Source organism: Vanessa tameamea, chromosome 4 (genome assembly GCF_037043105.1).
Source record: "Vanessa tameamea isolate UH-Manoa-2023 chromosome 4, ilVanTame1 primary haplotype, whole genome shotgun sequence".
NCBI lineage: Eukaryota > Metazoa > Arthropoda > Insecta > Lepidoptera > Nymphalidae > Vanessa > Vanessa tameamea.
This window is the reverse complement of record NC_087312.1, coordinates 1,115,619-1,136,362: the sequence shown is the minus strand read 5'-3', so window position 1 is coordinate 1,136,362 and position 20,744 is coordinate 1,115,619. Positions and strand designations below refer to the sequence as shown.

General features: G+C 32.7%; 2 protein-coding genes across 2 annotated transcripts in view; both read left to right on the top strand.

Annotated features, from left to right (window-relative positions):
* Nucleotides 1-647: 647 nt before the first annotated feature.
* Nucleotides 648-15,166, top strand: LOC113396638 (inactive hydroxysteroid dehydrogenase-like protein 1). Its single transcript, XM_026634653.2, has 6 exons — nt 648-937; nt 8,820-8,942; nt 12,224-12,334; nt 13,297-13,517; nt 14,125-14,352; nt 14,596-15,166. Exons 1-6 carry the CDS (start codon nt 778-780, stop codon nt 14,701-14,703), a joined length of 951 nt encoding a protein of 316 aa, XP_026490438.1. The 5' UTR covers nt 648-777; the 3' UTR covers nt 14,704-15,166.
* A 180-nt stretch (nt 15,167-15,346) lies between these two features.
* The window catches only part of LOC113396668 (uncharacterized), a 31,173-nt gene continuing 25,775 nt past the window's right edge, over nt 15,347-20,744 (top strand). Inside the window, exons 1-7 of the mRNA XM_064220493.1 lie at nt 15,347-15,418; nt 15,769-15,999; nt 16,611-16,818; nt 17,571-17,686; nt 18,041-18,189; nt 18,402-18,576; nt 19,250-19,414. Coding sequence (XP_064076563.1) covers nt 15,347-15,418; nt 15,769-15,999; nt 16,611-16,818; nt 17,571-17,686; nt 18,041-18,189; nt 18,402-18,576; nt 19,250-19,414 — 1,116 coding nt within the window. The remainder of the gene's footprint in view (nt 15,419-15,768; nt 16,000-16,610; nt 16,819-17,570; nt 17,687-18,040; nt 18,190-18,401; nt 18,577-19,249; nt 19,415-20,744) is intronic.

The window sequence follows — 20,744 nt, the reverse complement described above, 5'->3', positions numbered from 1 at the left end:
AATTTCCAAACGACATCCTTAACAGAAGAGGAGGTCTTGTCAAGCAGTAGGTCACTCAACTTGACACACATTAAATTATCCTACGCATTTAATACCATTTACAAATTGAAGCTGATTAGTCTATTTTCACTAGCATCTCTCTGTTTTATATCTATATAATTTCAGTAGTTCGGGATGGCAAAATAAAGTTATGTTTTACAATGATGCTCCAATCTCTCTATATTTCTTTACAATCCCTCACAATCATGCAATTGTTTTCCTCGTGACAGCTCAATCATTTTTAAAATAATAAATAGTGTTACATGCAAGTATTAAATGTTATTCCATATAAAACAATATTAATTAAAGTTGTACAAATTATTGATAAATTAATTACAATAATAATTGTATATATTTATAATATGTAATAATAATAATAATGTGATATTATTAATGATATAATTAATTATGACATCCTATGACGTAGCACCGTATTGGAGGCTAGGGCTAGTCTCTAACACTAAGCATGTTTAATGGAAGAAAATATAAAATTTGGTTGAGCGATTCAAAGATAAATAAATGACATAATTTTATAAGTTTACGATCAACTGTGATTACGTAGTGCGGGAGCCGGTATCTATACGTACGAACTACGATTGGAACTCACTGCTCAGTCAGTAGTCCAGTACACGCCGCCCCGTCATGTCATAACGACACGTTACTTTCTAAATCGTGACAAAATACGAACACCAATCAAGTTCAGAATATTATCTTAAAATCCTGTGCGCGTTAATAATCATGTATGTATTAGCTTTGGCTGTAATTGGGGCGATCGCTGTAGCAGTCTTTGTTATAGATTCTCTATGGAGTCTCTTCGAATTGATCAGTTCATATCTGATGCCATATTTCATACCCACCGAAGTGTTACCCTTGTCGAAGAAATATGGATCTTGGGCCGGTGAGTGATAGTTATATTTGTGATTTTATTACCGTCCGGTTTGATAGTTTTGTGAACGAATCGCGTGCATTCACCTTTGAAATTGTCGCCTTTGACATATTTACCTATATAAATAAGCAAGGGTCGCATTTCTGAGTTAATCGCTGTTTGATTCCGGTTTTTATGCGGTTTACTTGTAACCTTGAATACGAAAAGTTTATAGGTATTATTTATTATTCGCTTTTATTGTGTATTGTTCTCGTTTAAAATAATTCCATTAGAAAATATATTACGTTAGTAGGTTTTTTATGCTCGATTTAATCAAGAACATATAGTATTTTAAATTACATATTATAATTGTTAAGGTCAATAATAGACTGCGTGATCGCCTTATACACGACAGTAAATGAATACAAATAAATGGCAAGTCTACAGACACAGAACGTTTAATGTGTTCCGCAGAGTACAGCTTGGAGAAAATGCAGAAAGTGTCAAGTCTCCTCTTGATTAATAAACTTATCCAGATTTATTTGGCTAGTCGAGCGTCCAGTTTGTACGGTTGAAATTCATGGGGATCACGGTTTAAATACCGGTCCAAAAACCGTATATTATGGTCCTGCACCCAATGGATTGCCGTTTCATGCCATACTTATGATCATTAACACCTACTCAATTTGTTAGACTACTATACCCTATGGACTGCGGAAAGTAGCAACGAAACAGAAAATATTAAATTTTTTTTAATAATTTATTGAAGGAGGTAGGAAACCTAAAACTATACCATAGATTTAACTATTTACATTATTATGATTTGATAAATTCGCCTTTGAGCTTTATTAATGATTATAAGATATAATATCTTGAAGCAGATTTGATACCTCGGCTAATTATTAGTGTTGTCTAAATAAATCACTATAAATTTAATAACGTGAATTGTGAGTTGTTTATTGTTGAGATGTTTTGTGAACAAGTTTTTGAGTTTTTACTTTTGGAACAACTACTAAATAAAAACTCACCAAGGAAGTTGTGCCCCCTACATCTTGCCACCCTAGGCCCCGGCCTACTTCAATACTATAGAGAAATCTGCCTCAGATTATATCTTGTGAATTAAATTATGTATTTCAGACATCAGGCTACAATATTTTGGCTACATAAAAAGTAACTGTGTTATTTACCAATCACTTAATAAACTATATAATTGGCTAAGGGAATTGTGCGGTCCGTACAACCTTTTAGTGATAATTGATTGTAGAGTCGAATGAGAGTCTCTGATATATGATATTGATTGATATATTGATTGTAAGTAATTAAGAATTATATGATATAATGATATGAGCGCGCGCGGTATGATTGCTAGCCGTACACGAACTGATGAAATAATGTGAAAATGCTTATGCGACGATACATACCACAGTACGCGCTGCCTGGCTCGTACAGGAATATTTTATTAGTATTCATGATACCATAAGTGCTTATATATTTGACACAATGCAACATGGCTACATATGAGTAAGATCAATGCGGATGCCCGTATAGTGTTAGATACAATAAAATACATTAAATAATACACACACTAAGCCCAGTGTGACAATAATATACATATATTGTGCTACAAGCGAATTCATGTATTTAAATATAATTACGCATATCAATTACTTTTATTAACAATAAGTGTTTCTTAAAAGCTGACTAATTTCGGTTTAATGTGATACGGCTATAAATAATTTAAACCTTGCAATTTTTATTCGTTTTATTAATTATGAAATTGCTTATTGCGTCTGGTATTAATCTTTATGACTGTATGTGTTATGTTCGATAAAAACACAAAATCACGGGGTTTGAAATAAAATATGATAAATTGTCAGAGCAAAATAAAAGGAGCTAGTTGTAAAATTTTTATAAATATAAGAGATATAGATTTAGCATGTCAAAGATAAATTTTAATCTGCGCTATGGATTGAATCTTATCCTCTGGGTAATCCTGGATTGTTGCAAGTCGTTAATTAATACGTTAAAACGCGCAGGCCAGTTAGTATAGTGAATAGGCGAATTGAAAATTTTTATTGTAAAAGTCGTGTTTAATGATTAGAACCTAAATGTTAAGTTTTGTTTCTTAGTTTTTTATATATTAACAGAACTTAAATATTACTGTAGATTTTTTATAGGTGCAAAAAACAGGTCCGGCCCCATATTCTCGTGTGCCCTATAGCCCCGGAATATGACTATGCTCGCATAATCCGATGGGACGGTATATCCAACTCGATTAGGTTGATTTCAGAGGCAAGACCATATCGTCCTTTACTAGACACGGGACTGTAAAGATTATCAATTTCCAAACTTCGGGCTACCAATTGGCCGAAAAACCCAATATTCCAGGACATCAAACGTCTACTTTTAGAGGCATTTTATTTATTTATTTCTATCAGTCAATAAGGCGACTTTATTACATTTCATAAAATAATATGAAATAGAGTTTCTTTAAGTATAACGTGCGATATGAAATTCACGTTTGTCACGTCGATACTTAAATTTAAAGTGGGTGAACCTGCGCAAGAGCAACTACTTGTATACTAAGCCCGAAATGCATTGCATCAATGTGCTTTTTTCCAGTTAAGCATTAAAAAGAAAGTCTTATCATTTATTGCCTCAGATAGATTTTCAACCAAGACACAAAAGTTTGACAAGCTTTTGATAGCTTTGTTTGTATGAAATCATTATATAATTATATAAAAAATTACGCAAAAGGCAAGTTACCTTTGTTTACATTTTGTATATATTGTTTATAGAAAACAATAGTTATTATTGTGAACTAAAAAGTGACAGTACCTACTTGCTTTGTTACTCAATGTCGTCTTCAAAGATGCTTCGAATGTTTCGTCATGACGTTGCAAGATATAGCGGTCCTAAGTCTTGGGTAACAGACAGGTCAACCGATCTTCGTAACCGACGACGAAGAGAATGATAATGTTTTTATTCATGCGATACTTGTCTATTTATTTAGATTCTAAATAACTTGCTGTCAATAAAAAATGGATATTCATTTTTCTGTAGAGTCTAAAAACGTCAAGTAAGTAGGTTTATTAACAATTTTTAACACATTTTCTTAAATATTCCTTTTTTTAAGTTGCGCTTCTATATGTATGCTTATATAATTGGTTACTTAAATGTTACAGTAATTCGTTTCAGTTTTGTAAACATTAGCAAATTTCCGTTACAATAAAACTTATGAAACTTAATCTTTAACTAATCGATTAACCTGTGTTTCTTGTACGATGAGATATTATCAAACTCGTTTGGAAGTTAATAACTCGTTTCGTGTCTTGCTATAAATATTAAACATATAATAAATATGTTTTAACCGACTTCTGTCATATATTCGTTTCTTACATATTATTTTTGAATTGGATTAAATACACCATCAATTTCATTAGTATTGCATATTGTTGTTGTTTTCCTCTTAATGCGTCCATTCAAGTGTATTTTTGTAGTCAGTTTATTTTTATTTCTTTGACATAATTGTTGGTATTTTTACCTTTTTAATCTAACCCTACAAATTATAAACAATTTAGACAAACGATGCCTACCGCATTTACGAAAAGGATACGAAACTACGAAAACTACGAAAAGAATAAAATTATTCACTACATATATTTATGAATCAGCCATCAACGCGATTATATAAAAGTTTCGAAATATAAAAAAAATCATATCAATTTCTGTTAGTTATGATGTTACCGTCTGATAGCTAAACTTTATTTTGAGATTTCAAACCATTTAATTTGTTACTTTGTTGAGGAAAATAAGTAAGATGCGAAATGTTTGTAAATAAAAGAATGAATAAATATGTAATAAACTATATTATATTATTTGTAAACGGTTTCTGTAATTGTTTTTTATAGCGTGTAAGCCGGAACTGAAAAAGAACGTTTCTTATTTTTTGTGGCAAGTTTACTGAATACTGAATCTTTTTTTTTTGTAATACATTAAATCTAATTGTATAAATGTGCGATAAATAAAATATTGTTAATTTATTATTGTTGTTATTTTTTTTTTATACTAAGCAAAGGAACAAATACTTCGTCTTACAAATGTTTTAGAATTATGTAAATTTGTGAGAAGGCTGATGTAATACGAAATGTCCATCAACGGAAACCATTAGTGGGTACACAATATCTTTGGCAATACTATGTGAATGTTCACAGTGCGAAGACAATTGCTTAAAGTTATAAACTAAGAAATAAAAATGTATCTGTTTTATATGATTTATAATTATGTATCAGTTTCATTTTTCTAACTGCCTGTGCAGTTTTGTAATTAAAACGCGAATTATGAAAATGTCGATTAGTTAAATTAATTGATAAATTAAGATTTAATATAAGTTGTATGTTTTTGTTGTCTTTACTCGTAGACGTCTCTCGCATACTAAGATATCTTGTATGTACGAGTGTCACTCACTCATAGTAATGCACATTGTTATTCATGTTTTAACGTGCAATGTTCGCCTTCGTAAATAATAGATCCTTATTGCGTATTTCGAGTAATTTACTTTGGTTGAATAAAGGAATTCTTATTGTTTTTGTAAATTGATAAAAACGATCGTGTTATATTGTATCTAATTCGGTTAAGTTAGAGGTTAGGGGGCGTTCAAGTATTACGTAACGCAATTTGGGATGGAGGGGGTGTCTCGTATAACGTTACGATGCGTTACAGGGCCGGGAGGGGGTCTTTCTTACAACACGCTACGTAACATTGTTTTTTTTTAATAAAAAATTAGGGAATCAAATCTCCCAAATTGGCAATTGCATTGAAATCTGTGTTTGCCGATATTTTCATGCCACCCACTTGCCCAATACTTCAAACGCCAAGCATGCTCGTAGTATCCAATTTGCTAGACAAAGGAACATCCAAGTCTTCGCCACTTCTTGTGAGGTTGTTCGTTGATCTATCACCTCCACTACAAGGGTTTGTCCATCTGTACAATCCGACTTAAAGATAAAAGTATGTCCAGCCTGTGGGATCTATTTCACATCTCACAAGAGTGTTCAAATGCACTGTCGTTACGTGAATGGCAAGACTGTCTCAGACCTCAGATCTCAGACGAAAACGATTATGTGTAAAGCCAAAAATTAAAAAAAAATAAACAAGATCTCTTGTTTTATTTAGTATTATTACCGCAAAGTCAATTAAAACTATACCAAAGATAATAACTATAACATAACTTTTTGCGACTTCAGGGTAAAAATGGTCACTTTAGTGTTACGTAACGTTTAGAGAGGGGGAGAGGGGGTACAGAAAAACGTTACTGTGCGTTACAAGGGGAGGAGGTGCGGTCAAAAATCTTCAAAAATTGCGCTACGTAATACTTGAACGCTCCCTTACATAGGGATGTACATTGAGTTTGTAGATATTTTCGCGTTATATTATTTTAATCGATGCGATCACGCGTGTGTTAAATCATATTTAAAAAATGTGTTAAATCACAATGTTTTTCTTGGACTAACGTTTTGCATATACCTGGATTTAATACGGCTTATCAAATAGACAATCTGCGTCCTGCATACTTAGTACCTACGTTCGATAGTGGAGATCTACCGTACCATTAGGCTATAAGAGTGGTGGAAAAGAGAGCGTGTCTATGTTTGCGTACACTCTGGTGTACTGTAATAAATTCTGCGCTAGATGTCTAATGCGAATTCTTTCGGAAGCATTATCATTACTATTGATTACAAAGCAACAACTGCAGATTGAGATAAAACGTCTAATATTTCTCAATCATTTTCATGTTACAAATGACTGTCATCTAATTTCTGTCGTAATATCACATAAACATTGGTCAATTACTTTGATTTGCAATAATATGTTTTCGCTTTTTATGCTGCCAATTTAGAAATATATTAAGCTGTTGCAAAATTAAGCCGATTTTTGTCCCAATGATTATGGGACGATAGCTGCAGATAAAAAATCGGTCATGGTGTCATTTTGAAGAGTTACAGCCGTAATGGGCAGAAAATTAAAGAGGATTCTTGATTGCAAATTACAAAATTGTTACAATTTAACACAGAATTAATTTTAGAGAGAGGAAAAAGGGTATACGAAAACCGTATACGAAAAAAATGAAAAACGTAAACAAAATTAAAATAAATTGTCATCAACAAACTCAATTCTAATTGAACTAATGTATAATATATGACATTAAAAATTTTATTTAAAAAAAGTTTCATCAGTTTGACGCCAAATGTTGATAAGTGATTTTCAACTTACGAAATTCCTAGAAAAATATTTTGAATAAACGCGAATTTTCGCGGGAGACCCACTAGTTATATATAAACAGAGAAAATGACATTTAGACAAAGACAATTTTACGTTTTACTAATATGTAATAATCCTAAAAAGAAATTAGAGGAGGAACTCACAATATTGGTCGAACAAACCATTTAATTTATATATAGGTACAGATAAATAAAAAAAGTTATTGAATTTAATTATAGGTCAAGTGATACCTTCACGTAAAAAAGAGGAAATGGCAGATATTAACATTTTTAATAAACAGTAAAGTTCAAAATGTATACACACTATTAAAACATTTCGCATGCAATCGTTCAACGCAATATAACATTCGACAGTTTTGCAACCATCCGAATTTTATACACGAAACCATAATCTCATTGCCGAATAGCGGGTCACGGCCGTAGTTAAAACTATTATAGTAACCGATTTGTAACGGGATATCGATTAATATTTTCAAAATAATTGGCTGTTCGGGGTGTGATCTCAGTCATTATTGTAAAACATGTCATTGTAAGTATAAATTCTGAAGGGCGAGCACGCATGTAAATGATACCAGTGGTCAGGTGAAGCAATAGTCGAATTCAATGGCGGGAGGAGTTTGTTGAATTAGTCGAAATTTGGTTTCTTGAATAAATGTCATTTTTAATGTCATCGAAGTTGTTATCGAAATTTTGAGTAAAATTAAAGTAGAAATAATTTGTTAAGTGGAAAAAATTGAAAAGAGAAACAATAACTGTTGGTAGTATATAATACGGCAATTATTAACAAATCGCAAAATCAAAATATACTTTATTTAAGTAGGCTTTTACAAGCACATTTGAATGGTCATTTAACAAACTATGAAAATTGAAGCTACCACCGGTTCGAAATGCATATTTTACGGAGAAGAACCGGCAACAAACTCAGTAGTTACTCTTTTTCAACATTTAAAAATACAAAGTGATTCGAAAATATATGAGAACGTTTAAATTGAAATTTCATGGCCGTGTACTTTCGACATGTAATATTCAGACCGATTAAGAATGTTTTTAAATTTAACAGTTCTAGCCTCATTTATATACTCATGAGGTGTTTTATAGAAAATTGTTTCATAAATTATTATTTATTAAAAACGGTATATATACGTTGTTGTAACCGTACGTATATAAACGGATGATTACCTATTAGTTGATATTAAGCTCAAAGAAATATAGCAACTTTATTTAATTTTAACTAATTTAATCTAATTCATATTGAATCGATTTATTACAATAATAATAATCAAAAATAAAAATAAAACTGTATTCCACGTAATTATCCACTTTCATTTTATTCCCAAAGCTCCGTTCAACTACACCGCCATATAAAACGCCATATAAATCACATCGATTCAATGTCAAAGTTGTTTATTTGTCTACTCCTTCGATTAAAAAATGTTTTATTGTAATTAGTTTTTGTCGATATGGTCTGCATGAACCTTGCTTTTTATAAATCTATTATTACCTCGATACAAGGATAAGATGCCTTTGTCGAACAGGTAATAAAAGGTTATTTCTAAATACGGATTATTTAGAAAAATAAATAACCTTTAATGTGCAATTAAATTATTAAAATATATGAAACTTTTTGTTCGCAGCAATTACGGGCAGCACTGACGGCATTGGTAAACATTACGCGCTGGAGCTTGCGCAGAGAGGTATCAATGTTGTCCTCATCAGCAGAAACATTGAAAAGTTGAAGAAAGTCGCAGATGAGATCGGTAAATTTTAATTTATTTTTTCATACCAAATACGGCATATGTAAAAAAGTAACTAAATATCCCGCCGCTAAGCAAAGGACTTATGTGCTCTGATAATGTTTAAAGTTTATTCCACCACGATGCATCAATGCGGGTTGGTTGATACTCTGCCAGAGTTTCACAATTTCTGACGATTATAACCTTACCCAAGCTCGGGAATAACTATAAAGACAAATTAAGCACATGACATCTCAATGGTACTTGCCCGGGTTTGAACTAATAATCTTCTTTATATTAAATCACCAACTAAATACACAATTATACATGCAGTAGGTATATATGATCATTCAATTACAGAGTGGTATCTCTATTATAAGTGAAAAGATAATTATTTAAATTCTAATGACTCAGTGACTAACACATATAAAGAGAAACTATGAAACTATGTAAACAACCTAGATTTGCATAAATGCAATGTGCGTATATAAAATAATTAATACAATATAAATGATTTATATGTGACAACGTTGAAAAATTCTCGATTAAGATATCTTATATGTGTTTTAAGTGCTCTGGGCTAACTGAGGTTAAAATCTTTATTTCTCACATTAATTTAATTCAATAAAAACAAAATTAAAAATATATAAATCTTGGTTATGGTGATATTATATATAATATTATACCGCACATTGAATGATGTGCACTTATTGGGAATTCAAGTGTAGTCGACACATCTATCCAAAAATGTCTAATTTAAAAAAGTGAAAGCTATAAGGGACTTCTTCCTACTATTAGTTATAGTATTACTCACCAATACTTTAACTAAATTTAACATTTGGATTAACAAAATTTTGCCTGAGGCGCAACAGACGGCCTTATCTCTAAAGCGCCGAACTCTTCCAGGTAACCTTCGGACAGAGAACTGGTTGTAAAATACCTGTCGGAAGGGATAAAAGGATTTTAAATTGCGAATAAGTAAATAAATAATTATTAAATGTCCCGCTCGGAGATTTTTTGTAAATACGCGAGTTAGCTAAATATACAAGTGTAAAATACTACAAGTGTAGGTACGACAACAAAACAAATACGACTTCAAATAACATTTACGTGTAACGATTGCTGTTAAAATTACAGCATAATGATAAAATATCCGTTAAATGTTTAAATTTCAAATGTACACATGTTTACGTCAGCGAGTATTGGTTCGTGTTTTCATCTTTAGTTATATCCACGCAGTTCGTTCATTTATATATAAAGAAAAATAATTAAAAAAAGTTTCTTTGAGACATGAATGTTATACACATAAAAATACAAAGAGTCATTGTTTTTTTAAAAATATTTAAGAATAAATGTCTTTTTCATTAGATATAGTATTCATATATAAGTATGTATCCAGCGTATTTTGATATAAAGTTTTTATTTAAGATATTAATGTCGAAACATCGAACGCCAACAAATGAAAATAAAAAAACATGGTAAATATCCTGTTTGAAATACTTATAGTAATAAAGTTTATATTTTCGTTAAATTTAGTATCATCGGAAAAGTCGACCTGAATTTGTGCCTTTTTTTTTGGAATAGGTGACAAACGAACATTCAGCACCCGACGAAAGTTAATTTATTGATATCAGTTTCCTCGGAAGTCACTTGCAGTGATTGTTGATTACTAATTACAGTTAAAGAAAATTAATTTAAAAAATTTAGAGTAGAATAAATTAAGCGTTCTGTTCTTACCCATTAGTGTGTTAATAGATATTTTACATCGAAATAGTAGTTGTTGAACATCTCGGTAGAATCTACATTCCGATATACTTAAATTTGTATGAATCCTGTAAAATGTCCGTTCGAGTAAAAACGGTTGAAGTTTATAATTTCAAATTAATATTTTTGATAAAATCATGCATACATCAAACCATTATGTAAGTTAAGGATGGTGCTGTAAAGGTTCGTGAGCGTCTGATATAACTTTAAATTATCTTATAACTAAGACGTTTAAATAAATAAAAATAAATTTATTGACATGAAAAGTTAACATAGTCACAAAACATCCAGTGGTCCCGCACTAGGCAAGCCTGTCTTGCGGGTACCAACTACCGGTTACAATTTCGGTTTAAAAATAAAGCATGTTGGAAATCGATATTATAGGCTCAGCGAGAAAGACGAATTGATCAATACTAAGATAACAATTACTCCCCAATAACTAACTATTATTAAAACAATTATAAATCATCAATCATATAAATTTAAGAAACAAATATAATAATTATGATTTGTAGAGCTATTCTGTAAGAACAAAGCCGAGGTGGCCCAGTGGTTAGAACGCGTGCATCTAAACCGATGATTTCGAGTTCAAACCCAGGCAAGCAACACTGAATTTTCATGTTCTTCATTTGTTTATAATTCATCTCATGCTCGTCGGTGAAGGAAAACATCGTGAGTAAACCTGCATGTGTCTAATTTCAACGAAATTCTGCCACATGTGTATTCCACCAACCCGCATTGGAGCAGCGTGGTGAAATATGCTCCAAACCTTCTCCTCAAAGCGAGAGGAGGCCTTAGCCCAGCAGTGGGAAATTTACAGGCTGCTAATGTATGCCATGTAAATTAAAATCACAGCACAACAATTCAAGCGCAGAACACCATCATAATATCATAACAGCGTATCAACTATAATTATGACATTTAAAGATTACCTTTAGGAACACATCAATTAGTGAAAATTGTCTAAATATTAGACTATTTATATATTTATGTCTAGATAGCGCATCGCACTAAAAAACAACTAAAAGAATCGAGCCAACTTTATTATATTGGTGTTCGTGACAGTTACGCTTGACACTCGCCGAACGTCATACTTTTGTGCGTGTAATTAGTGGCCAACTGTGGCCTCTATATTTTTCGACGAGTTATCACCTTTGACATTCTATCGAGACATATACATATTCAAAGGTCTAAACGTCATTGTCTTTGTTTAATTAGAGTAGGGCGAAGCCAGAGGACTCTGTAATAATAATTAGTTGGTATATTGTGTAATCAGTAGTAAAACAAGAACAACTTAATAGTATTAGCGATACAGTTACAAGCATCAAAATACCATAGACACGTAAGTTTTTCATTTCATGTTTCACGAAGGAGACATGGAGTGACTTCATCCAGAATAATACTGCTGATTGTTAGGCCTTGAATCGTATTTATGTTTCGAAAGCCTAATGATTTTTAGTGAAATAAATAACGCCCCTTTTAATACTAATTGAGTAATTTTCCCTGTTTAATATTACAACTTAAAAAAAATTATGTTTCAGAAAAATTACACAGCGTCAAAACGAAGATTATCGTTGCGGATTTCAGTAAGGGGCCCGAAATATACCCCCACATCGAAGAGCAACTAAAGGACATCCCCTTGGGAATTTTAGGTATGTCGCAATTATAATGCGTGAATTATCGATAGATTCAAATGAAAGAAACCTTTGTGATGTTATCATGTAAAGTCAAACATAAGGAATAAGTACGTACGAACCGAAAAAACAAATTTAATTCTATAGGATTATGTATATGCAGCTGAAATTAAATAGTGTACCTATTTAATGTAGATATATTTATATAATTTATATATAAGTATTTGAACATCGAGACAAGAAATAACGCGAGGTGTCGTGGACGGCCGGGTCGAACGAAGTTGCTTTCACTATATATTACAAGAATAACAATGACCGCATACAATAGAAAGCTAAAGAGATGAAAGGTCACATCGAGGGGGCACGACACTTTTTTCTTACATGAGGATTTCGGCCAGTTAACTCTACTGTAAGCACGCGGCTTACAGTAGAGTGAACTTTGAAAGAAACTTCGTTCCAAAATCTCTGATGACAAAAACATGGCTACATGTAATATTATTAATAGTGTTTGCGGGAAACCTAAAAAGCACTTACCTTGCTGGTAGGGCTTTGTACCGTCCAACGTTTTGTTGTATTAACGGTTTGAAAGGTAAGTTGAGCCGGTAATTACATGGACAAGAGACATAACATTATAGCATCCAAGTTTAGCGGCGTATTGGTTATGTAAGGAATGGTAAATATTTCTTATAGGGCCAATATTTATGAGCGGTGGCCTATTTGCCCGATCTCTCTATCATCCATATTATAAAAAAATAAAATATTATTATTTAAATGTTGGTAGTTTTAGTTTAGTATAGGAAGTGTCAAGGAAGGACGCACTGCGACGTGCAAATACTTGAGTAGATTGAGCTAGACGCGTTCAATAGATTATATATTATAATAATAATATGTTGCTGACTCTATTCAGTCGTTGGAAACTATTTAATAATCATTAACTCGAAGTCTGTTTTTTCTGACAAATTAAATTATTGTATTTGCAGTGAACAACGTTGGCGTTCAATACGAATACCCGATGCCATTATGTGAACTTCCAGCAGCCAAGGCTTGGGAGATCATTAATGTGAACGTGGTCGCTGTGACCTCTATGACACGCATGGTACTGCCGGGTATGGTGGCGAGAGGCCAAGGAGCTATTGTCAACGTGTCCTCTGGTTCAGAGCTACAACCTCTTCCTCTGATGTCAGTGTACGCAGCCACTAAGGTAAACATAAATATAGCTTGATATTATTGGCCTAAGCAGGAAGATCGTAAGTTTCGGAGCTAACGAAGGAATGTATCGACCTCGAGCTTGATGCGGTGTGTGGTTGTTTAACTCTTCTGTCAGCTCAAATGAAATGTATTTTATTCAAGTAAAGTTTACAATTAAACATTTTTGAATCGTCAATATTTCAACTCTACCACCGTTTAGGAAAGCAGCCTCCAGCGATAGGAAAAGGAAAGAAACTCGCATAGTTCCTCTTTTCAAATAACCGTTTTAAAACTAGTTTTAAGCATAGTTTAATAAAGTTTTAAGCATAGTTTAATAAAGTTTTAAGCATAGTTTAAATTTTTTTGAGACGTTAACGAGGGTAATTGCGCCATTTATATGTAACGTAATAGTTTTATTGGTGCTTGTTTTTAACAAAAATATTTACTTAAAATTGTTGGTTAAAATTGTCGACGCCTTACATATAAACCCTTTTTACTTGAATAGCCATTTTACAAAATAAATTTAAATGTAAATTGAAATGAAATATCTACGGCGTGCCGATTAGTATGAATAAAATTCTTCGATCTATAAAGATTCCAAATTCAATTTAATTTTCCAGGTTTACATTCGAAACTTCACATTTGCTATACGAGATGAGTACGATTCAAAGGGTATCCATATTCAGCACCTCTCGCCTCTCTTCGTGTCCACCAAGATGAACAACTTCTCCCAGAAGTTGTTGGATGGCAACATGTTGGTGCCCGACGCAACCACCTACACTCGCCACGCAATCACAACACTGGGCAGAGTGCAGAACACCACAGGGTACTGGTTGCATGGAATTCAGGTGAATTTCTCTATTTCTTGTCTGTATACGACTAAATCTAAACATGCATCTAATTTGTTACCACGACATACATTCTGTGTCAAAAACCATTGTACAAGTACATATATTAAGAACAATTCAGTAAAAATTAAAAATTCAAATTCTACGGAGAAAAATGTTATTATCTAATATTGTAACTATTGTATTATTGATTAAGGTGTTTTGAATTTTGTCGGCTAACATTTATTTTTTTATTCTTTACAGTACTTTTTCATAAAATTGGCGCCTGAATGGATTAGAATAAAAATCGGTGCTCAAATTAACCGGGAATTTCGAGAAGAACACATGCAGCATCTCAGAACTAAGACATAATCAATTGTAGATAATTTAGTACCAATTTTTATTAATTTTTCGTGTTATTTAATGGTAAAACATAATTAAAATCATAATGGAGTCGTAATTAGTGCCCGATAAATATTTATTTTATCGAATACTCATAATTATTATTGTATTCATTTCAAATGACTCTTGTTTTCCAAAAAGTAATCTCAGACCAAAGAATCTTTGTTCTGAGGAAATAATATTTGTGTAACTGAAGTTGTTCGTTGACGGCATTTAATTTAAAGTATTGTATTTATTGTTGTTTTGGTGCTTCAAGACAGTTTCAATATGAAAATCATATGGAAATGCACAAAATTAACTCGTCGTAGTCGTCAAAATGCGGGGACTATGATAGCCATATAAGACATAGTTAAGATTTTATATTAATACGCTAGAAATATATTGTGATATTCTTATTAGGGAGCGAATTTAAATTAAATGTTTTACGAATGTATTGCTTTTTTTTTAATTTTTTCGTCATTACAACTGTATTATAACTACGATCATTACTAAAAAAATATAACAAAAAAAAGGTTTTAATCAAAAAATTCGGTGGCTGACATTTGACAAGATCGCCATTTTATTTAATGTGAGATTGTTAATTTGAAAAGTAATAATCAAACAGTATGTAACAATGTCGAGTATTAAAAGCCCACTGAGGTCATCCCAAGATGTGGAGAATCAGCTTGTTGGACAGAATAATGAGGCAAGCAATAATATTAATATTTTTATATGCTTCCGCGTTAATTACGTCCCCGCACACGTAGGGAGCCTTTCATATAGACTATACCTTTAGTTTTAGCTCGATTTAGGTGGATCAAGTGCGTTTAATTAAAAAAAAATTACTTAATAATATTAATAAAGGTATAAGGTAGGTATGATAATTTGATACCAGTGATGATTGCGTGCTTCGATAAAAATCGGGGTGAACTGTTGGCCGATCGACGTGATCTTAGCTTTGACAGCGTTTTGTCTATGTTACTATTGCGCTATAAAATTAAAAAAGTAGTTAAAAAAAACAACGAAGTGAGTAAAAATTACAAAATAATCTTGCAGGATGAATATAGCTCCCGTTGGACCTTGACACACATTAACCAATCTCTGCTCTCTCTCCCTGATGATCCAATGTGGAACTCCTTGATCTGCGCTCTTGTATTAATGGCTATTGTGTCGGTAGCAGTGGACTTTGATAATATATTGACAAACATCTTCGATATTGTCTACAATATTGTATACGCTCTCCATGTACTGACCATGGCGTATAGTCATATGATCAATTCGGATGATGTCAGCTTAAGTTGGTGGTCTTCATGTTAGTAATGTACCGTTTAATTGTACAAAAGTAACAGCCAGTGATACTGGTAGGGAAATACCTCTTATGAAGATTTGGGACTTAAACTCCATCACGTGGTTTTGTGTAAACGTATACGTCATTTCGTCACATACAGTTTTTTTATACGATGTTTTCGTTTACCGCTGAACACTAGACTAAAAATTCAGTGTAGCTTGCTGATTGCAGATTCGGAAGTGACGTCTTCGGTTGCGATCGACCTGTTATTGTCACTGGGTTAACGATTCCTTGTTTAATTGTACGTTTACATAGTAATAACATAAGATCAAGTGCCGCATCAAATTGTACCTTCTAATGGGCAATGTAATATTTTCTTCAACCGTTATAAGGTGACCTTGCTTTGTATTTTTGGTTAAAATTGCCAAATAATATGTAGGTAATTACGTACTTTCCATCGTCTATGTCTGTTATTATTATATATTATAGAGAAATTATCTCCGATTATTAAACAAAAGGCAGATAGAATATTCCTATACAGCAAACCGATGGAAGAAAAGTAAACACAAATCAAGAGCCAATATAAATCTATTAAGCCAGTTCCCGATAGTGTATCCACTATAATGTTCCGTGTTCTGCTTCTGCCTTTTGTTTACTAAAATGGAGATTCGTTGGTTACATTTCCAAAAAAAAAATTGTAGCTGGTTTCCTGATAGATGCGATCACATTCTCGCACTATATATTGGACGACGCGAAGTCCTCATTGTTCAAGCTGATTTGTTATTATTTACGATTACATCGACCATTTCGATATCTATGTAAGTTTTTGAACCTTTATACTAGTTTTTTTTCTAGAGAACGGTCAAATGGCCACCTGATGGTTAGTAGTCACGACATTCCATAGACAAAGCGCGGTAAGGATTTTTAACAATTTCTTACAACATCTTACAAATTAAAAGATGGTGGTACTTTGGGAACTAAGTTGTTACGTCGCTTGTGCCTAAATTTAATTACACTGACTCATTCACTCTACAAACTGGGACACTCTGCTTGGCGGTAAAATATGATTTGGCATATATAGCTAATTGAATTTTTTTTGGAAAAAAATAAAGTTAGTCAGTTTATTGATTGATGTCCTTTTTCGAATTTTCTCATTACCAATTCGTAATTTTTCTGCCCAATGTTGGCAAAAGTCGCCCAAATATAGCTTTTTGTCAATAACGATGACAATTAAAATCACCAAATTAATAAGATAATAATCAGCCTTCTGATCAAATTCGGGCTTCAATGATTCTCAATAAAAATTTTGTAATACATATTGTATAAGGCTAAGATATTTACAATACCAGGACATCAGATTTCAGACACTTATAAGCTAAGAACACTAGATATAATAGAATATCTGGATAGAAAATTGGGCACTATTGTACGAACAAAACTAATGGATCGTATATATATGAATACGATATTGATCAAAAATGTTTTAAAGACAAATAATATTAGAATGTAATCATTATTTTTTTATAATAAATTTGAAGGACAGTAATTCATTGAGTATTCTTCTATTCAGGGTCAATGAACGATAATAATCGTCACGGTAGTGTGGTCGGAACTACACTGAAATATTGCTACATTTTCTTAGTTCTCCGTCTCTCTTGGGTGCTCATCTGGTTACACATAGACAAGGTAAGAGTGAACTACTTATGTCCTCGCGGACTCATAATGAGAGTTTTAGGACTCTCGTTTTCCGAAAGAGGGGCCTCAATATATTTCAATTAATACTTCTGGCTATAACGATAAGCGAATGTTTATGATAATAAATAGTCTTTTGTATAATTTACAGTATTTAAAAAAATCGTAACAAATAAAATTGCGTAAAATGTTGTTCAATATTTTCAATGCCTACAAAGACTTAAAAAGGTCTACATCTATATACGTGTACATAGGAAGTTACCCTTATATTTAATTTAAGCTAGATACATGACCCAAAAGTTCTCACAGAATCATAATTAATAAAGAATATTTTCATTATTATTTTAGATGGAAAGTCAGTATACGAAACAAATACGTCGTACCATGTCCGAAATGCACTACAAGCAGCTGAGAGGCGCTGAAAGATTTGAAGACTCTTTGCCAAGACGTTTTATAAGTGCTATCTATGTCATCAACAAAATGTTTATACCAATAGGGTAATTTCATATTAATAAAATGGCTTAAAGTCAAAAAATGTATCCCAGTAATGTCTCAGTGAGATGATAAATCTGTTCGGAAAAATTGACAAATACGCAATGACTGACATAATAAATATTAGTCCGAGCTTGGTCCTCAAATAATATTTTAAACCACGAAGAAAATTTAACCCACCATTATAAATATTTAATGAACATTTTTTACTTATTAGACCATCAATCGCCCCGGCGAACGATCTAGAACGTGTCATCTGCCTTCTGGTAATGATGACCGGCTGCTTGGTTGTGATCGGCGCGGCAGTGGCATCACTGTCTCTAGTCATCGGCATATACATGAGGCCGGAGGAAACCTTCCGGACAAGATATCGCCTAATCATGAAAGAAATGGTGTTTATTAGCATGTTACTTGCGTCAAATTATATGCGAATGTAACCCAAGTAAATGACTTGGTATTAGAGCTTTGCGCAAGCGGTTTTGGGTAGGGACCACCTACATAAATAACATTCTACCATCAAACAACAATACAATACATATTACAGCAATATAATATTGTTTTGTTGCGGTTTAAAGGGTGAGTGAACCAGTGAAACTACAGGCACAAAGGACATTACATTTTAGTAAGGAATGGTTAAAATTTCTTACGTCATCTGTGTAATGAGCGATGGTAGCTACTTACCATCAAATGGCCTATTTGTCCGATCACCACTTTATATACATATATTATAGAAAAATGGTATGAGTCGAGATGGTCGAGTAGTTAGAACATATGAGTCTTTACGGACTTGAACTCAAGCAAGCAGCAATGATTTATAGCTCATCATCCACACTAAACTATTACCACTCGTCAGAAATTCACGATCCAGTTTAAATTATGCCTCAATTCTGCCTCTAATTTGAAATTAATGGAGTTGGGTTAAAATAAGATCCAAACATTTTTTACAGAACAGCCCTTCGTTCACTAATGGGACATTTATGGGCTGTTCTATTCTGTATAGAAAGTGTAACTTGATAAAAATTTAAATCTATTTATATTCAATTGATGTCTACAATTATTTCTCAGCAAGTATCAAATATACCTGTGAGTTTGCGTGACAAAGTGGAGAAGTTCTATAAGATGTACTGGCACAAGCAGCGCGCGGTGTCTGTTACAAAATTACTGCCGCTTTTCCCACCATCATTCACCGCCACTATCTATACTGATATTTACTTTAAGGCTACGCAGAAGGTAAGTTCAATTACGTGTGATTGAAACATTAGTCGCCAAATAATGTCCGATAGAGACATAAAATTTTAGTGCTAATCTTATCTTCTGAATTCGAATATTATGCCTGATAATAAAAATAATTGTTAATTTTGTATTATAAAAATTTGATAGAATAGTGTAAAAATGTATAAATTCAGATAAAAAACGTGATAATGTGACCATTTTTTGACTTTGACTAGAATCTATTAAATTTATTTCATCCGTAACGTAATTAAACATTTAAAATTAAAAGTATTTCCTGCAAGTACTATAGGTTCAGTGTTCCCTAGAATCCCTAGAATTTGGTGTTTCATGTCACTATTAAGTATATAATTATGTGATTATTAGCTACGAGTATCGACGTTTCAATAATCCAAATAACACTTACTCAGTTCGTCTTAAAAATCTGAACAACTCAACACTTAACGAATTACAAGTCCATGGCAGTTAATGGCCTTATCTTACAGTCTAAAACCAAAATCATCAAGACCGACATAAGAGAATTTTATCGGTGTCACCGGAAACAGTCGATGTCAAAAATGGACTAATATCTAATCAAAAACAAAGATGCACAATAGACGCGTTTTACCTGAAATAAAACGCATATTAAACTACTTACCTTATTAGAAGCTTAAATAATGAGATAGGCACATCCGGTTCCCGTCATATTTTACCTCTCTTTCTACACAGGTATGTATGTCTCTTTCGCACTACCCTCTCTTTTCACCTGGCCTGGTGGGAAGCGCTGGTAGTAGTCAGCGATTCCCTTGTAATCATTGGCTTGAAGTTTCCCGTCCGGTCAACTTGTGCACTAAAAGTACTTTTCAATTTGAATTTTTGTTTCAAAGTGATAATTGTGAAAAATCCAACATGTAAGGTGCACATTTATTTTTATATTTCTACCCTATTTTATATATTGTGTGTAATAGCAAAGACTTATTTTCGTTCCTTTTAGACTAGTAAACGCTCAATATCTGTATTATAATGGATAACGATGTTAATACCCCTCCTGAACGAGTTGTGGCGGGTACATCGGGTACTAATTCACAAAGCGATACCAGTGATAGCTCTTCCTCATCTTCGAGCTCGTCTGAATCTCAACGAGTCTCAAAGAAATAGAAGAAGCATCGTCACTCCAAAAATCATAAACGCCATCGCTGTCTTTTAGAAAAACTTTCTAAAGAAGTTTTTGATTTAAAGCAAAATGTTTTGTATAACGAACGAAATAATTACCACCCAACAATCCCACCAGGCCAGGTGAAAAGAGAGGGTAGTGCGAAAGAGACATACATACCTGGGTAGAAAGAGAGGT